Source organism: Daktulosphaira vitifoliae, unplaced genomic scaffold (genome assembly GCF_025091365.1).
Source record: "Daktulosphaira vitifoliae isolate Bord-2020 unplaced genomic scaffold, ASM2509136v1 Scaffold_1, whole genome shotgun sequence".
NCBI classification, from domain to species: domain Eukaryota; kingdom Metazoa; phylum Arthropoda; class Insecta; order Hemiptera; family Phylloxeridae; genus Daktulosphaira; species Daktulosphaira vitifoliae.
In genome coordinates, this window is record NW_026099572.1 from 20,964,169 (window position 1) to 20,973,329 (window position 9,161).

General features: G+C 24.6%; 1 protein-coding gene across 2 annotated transcripts; it reads left to right on the plus strand.

Annotated features, from left to right (window-relative positions):
- Positions 1-705: 705 nt before the first annotated feature.
- Positions 706-9,123, plus strand: LOC126893521 (nose resistant to fluoxetine protein 6-like). Of its 2 annotated transcripts, XR_007701205.1 has the most exons (14): positions 706-1,312; positions 2,695-2,936; positions 4,547-4,764; positions 5,371-5,468; positions 5,559-5,740; positions 5,800-5,957; positions 6,015-6,183; positions 6,254-6,447; positions 6,516-6,657; positions 7,191-7,386; positions 7,443-7,588; positions 7,698-7,815; positions 7,943-8,139; positions 9,076-9,123. XR_007701205.1 is itself a non-coding variant. In XM_050663821.1 (13 exons), the coding sequence occupies exons 1-13, from the start codon at positions 820-822 to the stop codon at positions 8,014-8,016; spliced, it is 2,430 nt and encodes an 809-aa protein (XP_050519778.1). In that variant the 5' UTR covers positions 706-819; the 3' UTR covers positions 8,017-8,860. The 2 variants fall into 2 exon arrangements, 1 of the variants encoding a protein (XP_050519778.1); XM_050663821.1 differs by lacking the exon at positions 9,076-9,123 and having other exon boundaries at positions 7,943-8,860.
- The last annotated feature ends 38 nt before the right edge of the window (positions 9,124-9,161 follow it).

Below are 9,161 nucleotides of genomic sequence, written 5' to 3' on the forward strand. Positions count from 1 at the left end.
TCACTTAAACTAAAAGAACCACGTCGGATATCACAATAGCTGGTGTCTTGCTATTTTCTCTTTGTATTAAATTTATGAGAATGTATAATAGAAAACGAAAGCCAAAAAGCACGTGACGTGATTGTTTTAAACGACATTATGTGTCCGAAAGTAATGTTGCTTGTATATTTCATAGTATAAAAGTAACATGTAGAAAAAACAATTAAAATATTTTTACAAATTATAATCTATGCTTACATTCTAACTAAAAGAATTCTTCGTAGTCATTAAACAACGTGGACGTTCATCTTTAGCCTAGTATATGCAATTTTTTTTTTTTTTTTAATACAATGTTTTATTTGAAAATACACCCCTTCCTCACTATAGTGAAATTTAATTGTGTAATGATAATGGAATAATGAAAAAAGGAGGATGTTTCAATTTTTAATCTTAACTCGTCCCTGTGTTATAATTTACTAAACAAAAATGTATTTTAACGTATGTTTCAATTTTTTAAGATAAAGGTATACAAAAAAAAGTAATTTTAATAGGAAGTTATAATTTGAATTCATGGTAGGTATATAATTAGTAAGATAGACATTTTACTCAATGTTATTAAATCAAGTATTGTTGCTAATAGTCTTAAATACACGTGTAGCAAGTTTATTTAAAACTAGTTATTTTATGACATTTTAAACCAGCTTCTCAAACTTGTCTCTTGAATAGTGTTATCGAGAATCACTTCACCCTCGTTACTATATACACAAAGGACATTTCAATCATTCCATTAGTTGTCTTTAATCAAAACTCAGTAACGCATGCAATCTTGTACTCTTAATCATGCGCTTTTGGGTAACTCCAATAACCGTCTTTGGGGCAATTATTGTGACACAGATTTGTTTAGCGAAAAATATTAAACAAATTGAAAAATCGTCTTACTCGCTTATTGAAGAACAAGACAATGAAAATTCTACGTTAATAACCGTACCCGATGCATTTGATGTAGAAGTATCAGAGTCATCGTCATTGGAAATAACTACAGAAACAATACCAGACACAACAATACTCATCGATACCTTTAGTACGACAACATTCGAACAAAATGATACCTTTAAAAATAGTTGGGTGCAAAAAATTAAACAAAGACGTTTATTTCAATCACGTGAACAATTTACTTCAAGAGGTACCGGAAATAGTCCACTATGGTTCGGACAAATTGTATCGAAATTTCTATACGGTGAATGGTCATTAGTAGACATCAATGCAAATTGTGCAAAAGATTTGATAACGTATAAAGCTCACATTAGAGAATCTAAAATATGGGCCATAAAAAGTAAGAGTTGTTTACAATTTATTTTCTATGATAAATTTAAAAACAATAATAATTGTTGTCGCCGCTTCTTGAACTGTACCCGTTTTTCTTAGCATATGAAAATAATAATACGTTTCATTTATAAACAAAGTTTTTTATTACTAAATGTTAACAAGTATCCTTTTACTTAAACAAAAACAGTTCTGTCGTTCCGCTGTCATATGTGGTTACTACAATTTATTAAAAAAAAAAAAAGTTTCTGTAATTTGTTAACTTTTTTCTTTCATGCATAAATTAATTGAATTATAACAAAATAAACAGGTACTTACAAATTTGATAACTAGATTAATCATTAGTATTTTACAATACAATATAAATTTCCCCATAAAATTTTTTATTTTATAAATTGTTATATCGGTTTCATAAATTTGTAAACGGTTAATTGTAAACTAAGTACTCAAAAAAACTTCTTTTTAAAGCATTCCAAAAACTACTTTAATAATTTTGGTCTATGATATAAATTGTTTTTTAACACAACAATCATAATAGTTTTGTGTTTATTATCATAATTGTTATGAATAAAATTTCACCAATTTCGATAAAAATATATTAATATATTAATATTTGATATAGCTAGTAACCATACCATTTAATATATACAAAACATTTAAAATCAGTTACATACAAATTTCAGAAATTCATAATATATAATTTAGGTTCTATCTATATTAACAATGCTAAATAAATCACTTAAAAAAATTAGAAAAAATTGTTATGATTTTATTTAATTCACTTAAATATCATAATATTGGTTTAGTTTATAAAATGTGTTATTATTTTGTTATTTATTTTATTTTTTTTCCAAAATTAATAAAAATTTAATATTTTATTTACAAAATACTGACACATTCAACATTAACTGTGTATTAGGTTAGACAAGTGTCCTCAGTATGATTTTTCTTTTTCGTATTATTTAACTATTTCTATTCAGATAATGACTAACTTGATGGCCTTTAATAATATGTTTTATTTACTATAACTATACCAAATGACTGATACTCAACTAACCTGTTTGTATCATACGAACATTGATACTCACGATACAGGTACTTCTTACACTTCCTACTCTACATCAATTATATTTCTCACGATAAGAGAGATAAACAATATTTGTATCTAAATTAATCAACGGAGGTTAAGATTTGTAATAAAAAGTATATAAAATTAAATGCAAACTTTGAAACACACGAGAATCTCTTTTTGATGAATTATTCAAAATACAATTTTATTATAACAAAAAAAATGTTGATTTAAATTAAACATATATAACATAGCAAAGACATTAACGTATAAAAATCCATTTTTAATTGTGTTATTAAAGTATTTTTTTTTTTTTTTTTTAGTGTTAGATTCTTCAGCTAAAGGTCCTGATGGTTTATTAACGGGAAATACAGCTAGTTTTGGAAATTTTGAACAGTGTTTGAGTGCTACTTCTAAAAGTACTGGAATTAGCGGTGGATATACTTTAGTAGACATAGATTTTCGACCATTTAAAAATATTTACCCAAAATTTTACGATAACGATCATTCTAAAGACTATGACGTTTTTATTGATAATGATGAATCTATTTGGGAAGTTATAAAGGTAAGTTTCTATTTATGTTTTTGATGGATTTTGTATGACTATACATTTGTTCTGTTTCAAACAAAATTAATACATAACTAAAACTCAGTTAAAACGCAAAAATAGTTATTTGTTATAAGAATGACACGTGATATACAAGATAATTTTTTTATCATAACCCACTCAATTACTTCCAGAACAAATATATTTAAACATTTTTTTTTTTATTATCTTTAGTTACACATTAGTCTTGAATTATTAACTATGTAATATTTTTAAGTTCATCCCTTATGCCTTGTAAGGGTGTCAACTTTGTTTTTTTAAACAAAGTGGAAACACATATTTTTAATTTAATAAAATTTTTGAGTTTTTAATTTAATAGTAAATGGTATTTGAATTTTTAATATAACTTTATTCGTTTATTAGATATAAATATTAAAAGTTTCAAATTTTTAAGTTAATATACATATAAATATATATATAACACAAGGTGTTACAAATACAGGTAGCTAATTGGTTTTTTATGATAACAATATTCGCAAGTACACAGCATTGTTATTATCAATGGTAGAAAGGCACATTGTTTTGAGTTCATAAATACGCTAACGGACTATATAAAAAGTATATCTATTGATAGACATAATTGATAATAAACAATCCGTTACTGTGACAGCGATGTCATAAAAAACATTTAGCTACCTGTATTTATTTGTAATACCTTGTGTATTATACATGTATATTAACTCAAAAATTTGAAATTTGAAATTTAAAATGTTTATATCTAATAAACGAATAAAGTTATATTAAAAATTCAAATGCCATTTACTATTAAATTAAAAACTCAAACATTTTATTAAATTAAAAATATGGGTTTCCATTAAAAAAACAAAGTTGACGCCCTTACAAGGCATAAGGGATGAACTTAAAAAGTATTACATAGTTAATAATTCAAGAATAATGTGTAACTAAAGATAATCAAAAAAAAAAAANGTATTACATAGTTAATAATTCAAGAATAATGTGTAACTAAAGATAACCAAAAAAAAAAAATGATTAAATATATTTTTCTGGAAGTAATTGAGTGGGTTATGATAAAAAAATCACCTGTAATTTCATGTGAAATATTTTTAAAAAAATTTCAAAAAAAAAATGATAATTGTATCAATAATAATATGCGTTGTCAGTTATGTCTAAGTCAGCCGTGTATAATAATTTAGTATTTTTTTTTTTTAACACTTAATTATAAAATCTAAATTTTTAGCCTCTAATACATTTTATAAATGTGATAAAAAATTTCTTTCTGATACCACCATGTATCAAACGGTTTAAGTCATTTTTTGTTAAATAGATCAAACCATTTGGCTTACTTAACATCCTCGTTACCATATAAACAATCAAATGATTAAATACATAAATCAAAATAATTTTAAATTAAAAATAGTAGCTACTACCAGTATTAAAGAATATTGAATTAGTTTGATAAAATTATTATTACAACTAAACCTTTTAAATAAGTACAAAATACTATTATTAGAGTAATAACTTACCCTCAATATGAATCCTTTTAAAATATTTTAATTATTTATACAATTCAGTATTTAAATTTTATATTCACTATCATTCATTTTTAGCACAGAGTACAACCTGACTATATACAAAGACATCATTATCAATGGGCTATATGTCTACCGAATACTTGTAAACCAAACGACGTTCAAAATATAGTAACCAATACCCTAATACCTCAATTAAAACACTATGGAATGGAAGGAAATGTCAGTGTAGATCCAACTTTACATACTTCTAAATTAACTCTTCGTGAATATACAGTAGGATTTTATTTGACCTGGTAAATAATATAAAAATATTTTTTCCGTGATAAAATTTAACTAGATATAAGTTAAATAAAAGTAAAAAATATTATCTGTTCTATAATTTTTAATAAAAAATTTTTAAATATTATTACTTTTATACTATGGCTAAAAGAGTAGTGCGGGTCTGTTTATTATTATCTCTAGTCATTTATGAACCACAATACTCAACCCCCTAGTATAATTTTAAATAGGATATATCTGGTTCAAAATTTACAATATTTAGAGAACATATCCACACGATTAATAATTCCATACTTTAATTTTTTTTATTGCAGAATGATAGACTACACATATTATGTAAAGCTTATTATTTTATTCAAATTGATACAATTATGTATCGTAATCAATCAATTTGAACAAATAAAACTTCTTGATTATAACTCATAAATTTCAATTAGAAAATTTCAATGGTAAAATTGTTAAAAAAAACTCATAAAAAGTGTATTATTTTTGTTTGTGAGAAATTCTGCATGATTCCTGTTACACATTATGTTACATAGTTTACAGAGATAAAGCTCATTAAGATTTATCGGCTTTTATATATTGTTTATAATTAAATGTAATAATTTTGTTATTTTTAGTGTTTTTTTTCTAATTTTGGTGAGTATGGTATTTCTTGGAACTTGGTACGATTTTCTATTTTTATACTACAAACCAAAATCTGAGCATGGATCTTTAAGTATGCTTATTTTTTGTAATTTTATCATAAATAAGTTAGTTATAATAGTCAAATGTAGATTTTAATTTATTTCACAACAATTTTTATCAGAAAAAATCATGAAGCCATTTTCTTTGATATCGAATTTGGACAGACTTATGAAACCTTCCCAATCTGATGAATTTTCAATAATGAATGGATTTAAATTTTTGTGCATATTACAAGTAATACACGGACATAGAAATATAAGAGAATTTGGAAATCCTCAAATGAATAATGACTTTAACTATTGGGTAAAAATTATTTATTTGGTTAAATGTTCAGGACTAAAAAGTTTTCTTTTTTTTTTTAGATGTTACACAATTTTTTTACCAGCGTTTTTAAATGTGTCAACTTTTTGGAAACATTTTTTGTTATAAGTGGATTTTTAACTTATAACTTGCTTATGAAACAATTAGCTTCAAAAAAGCGATTAGATTTCATTCCAATTATGATTTATCGATGGTTAAGGTAAAATAATGAAATTTGAATATAATTCTGTTATTTTCAATTAATTTATTTGTCTAGGATATTTCCCGTGTATGGAGCCCTTCTACTTACTTACATTTTTCTACTACCATACTCAAATAATGGCCCTTATTGGCAGAACATAGTTTATAAAGAGTCAGATAGATGTAAAAATAACTGGTGGACCAATTTATTATTTATTAACAATTATGTCAACACAGAAAATTCGGTACAACTTGATTTTATTATAATTTAACGCATAATAAATAGGTCAAATGATTTTTGTTTTCTTATTTCAGTGTACAATCAATGCTTGGTATTTGGCGTGTGACATGCATTTCTTCATAATTGGTGTATTGTTGACTTACGCAATTTGGAAATGGAAAACATTGGGCATATGGGTTCTTTATACTTGTTTAGGAATGTCTACAATTTTACCCGGATATTTGATTTATACCCATAAATACATTGCAGTTGCTCCCCTTGATGCAACGTAAGTATAACTAGTAAATAAGAAAAATTATTCGTCAAGTTATTCTGATTAATTTTTTTTTTCTGTAGGAGTCTCAAAGATTTAGCAAGTACGTCATATTATAGAGATATCTATATTAAAAGTCATATGAGAGCTATGCCATATTTTATAGGAATGGTTGCTGCTTATATTTATGAAAAATTAAAAGAATCTAGATACAAATTTCCATTGGTAAATAACATTTTACAAAAAAAAATTCTATGATAGATTCGAATGAAAAGTCATTATAATTTTAATTTTATAATACTGTAATATTATGTTATAACTTATAATATTAGGATTTTATCTTTTGAACATGTATGTCACATATTATGAATCTATAAGATCACCAAAAACAAGAATATTTTCATAATATGTGACACACATGTACAAAAGATAACATCATAGAACATTCTAATATTATAAATGATAACATAATATTACTAGATAATATAGTATTAGTATATATTAGTATTATATAATATATTTTGATCGTAACTTCAAATGTGTCATAAGTCCATGTGCCTGTAGTAAATAATTTATAGATGCATAGAGTTACGACCAATATTTAATTAGTTGAGTTTAAATATTTGTACTATAAAATTAAATTTGAACTTGAAATGCTATTATGATTAAGATTATTGTTTTTTATATGCATTTGGTTACCAAACTAGTTTTAAAAGTAATATAGATGTTTTCAAAAAATTACTTTTATACTTTTACAGAAAACAAGAATTTTTTGGCTATCAACCTGTTTTATAGCTGGATTTATGGTATATTTATCTCCATCCTTATTCTTTGTCTTTGACTTTAGTCGACCTTATTCATCATTTGAGCATGCTATGTTCTTTACTATACCTCGACTAGTATTATCTTTAGCTATATCTTATGCAATTATTGTACACGGAATATCTAACACAGGTAAGAATATTTAAAATAATATTTGATTATATTTAAAATTTAAAATTTATTTTTAGGAGTATTCCTTAGCGGCTTTTTAGGCCACAGATCTTTTCAAGTTCTAGCAAAATTAGTATTTTGTATATACGTCTTTCAAGAAATAATTCAAATACAGACGGTAGCATCAATGAAGACACCAATTTATCAAGACTTTACAACACTTGTAAGATATCAGTACTATTATACTTTTACTAAATAAAATTTTTTTGGTAAATTTTTATAACTGTAGTGAGGATAGGTTATTTAATTATAATAAAATAATCTTTTTTTAGGGATTCAAGTTTGGTGGAGATTTATTTATGGCCATAATCTATGCTTTTATTGTTAACGTTACAATTGAATCTCCTTGTGACAGACTTCAAAAGAATGTGATGAAACTATTTAATGGAGGTAAATTTTAAAATTTAGTTTGAGATCATGATTTTTTCACTATATAACAAAATTGTACAAATTTTGTACAATACAATTCAACAGCAGTCAGATCAATGCTTACGATGTTTATTATTCATTTTTTCAGAATTGTTTATCAAAAATAAAACGGAATCATCCAGTATTCAAAAAGTAGTTACACTGAGAGAAATGAGATCTTAGAAACTTGACTGAAATTTTATTTATTTTAATAGATACAACAGTAAATTATCGTTTATACAATTATGTATTTACAAAATATGATTAGAAATCATAATGTAAATTGTATTTTAACACTGTTAAAACGTAATTAAATAATCATTGATATTTTAAACTTAATTATTTTTTAAAGGATTTATGGCATGATAAAATAGTTTTTTTGATTAAGCTTAAAATTGCTGTACTTTTATTGAAGAAATTCATAAATTATAAATAGGTAATATCAATGAAGCTTAATTAAATATTAAAAATTGTCAAAATAAAAAAATTAAACCTCTTACCAGGAGGTAAATGTGTTGTTCATTTCTATAAAAGTTCCAAATAAATCTATTATAGCATATAAATTAAAAATTTTAAAATACTTAAGTCATGTAGTGTGACGTAAATAAGGGGAATCTGGAGAGTACTGCTGCATTAGAACCTTAAATTTTAATATGTGCCCTTACACGAGGCCGCGCACTTAAGGAGCCTCATAAATTTAGTTGATAACTAAAGAATAAAGGTTCTTTTTTACTAAAAATATAAAAAGCCCTTCAAAAATATTTCGCGCAAGGCGAAATATGGCTACCCGTTACTTCTATCACTAGCCCTGTTACAATCGATTAGAAAGGTGCCTTTTATGTTTTGTACTGTAGGGCCAATTTTTTACACTTACTCTACTTGTGGTATAGATATAAGCTTAGTTCAAAGTAGGTAAAGTGAATTTCACTTTTTTTAAGAAGAGCAAATTGAAACAAAAATTATTGTTGATTTTAATACAATATCTACTGGTGTCTTAAATATTAAGTTTTTACTTTGAAAAATAAATGTTATTCTATAGTTAATAAAATTACACGATTAACTTAATTTTGTTTAAAAAACACTTGAAACACCTTTTTTTTACTAAGCTATCGGATATGATGTGATATTTATACTCAAATATAAGCACTCAATTAATGTTTCAAAATACTTAAGAAGCAAGATATTTTACTCACTTTAAGTTATTTCTTTTAAATTTTAATCATGTTGTCTTTTTATTTTCAGGTAAAAAAATTTAGGTAATTTTCAACAAGACCTTACCGATAATTCAAATTTTTTTATAAAAGATATACCTGCATAAATTGTTCAAT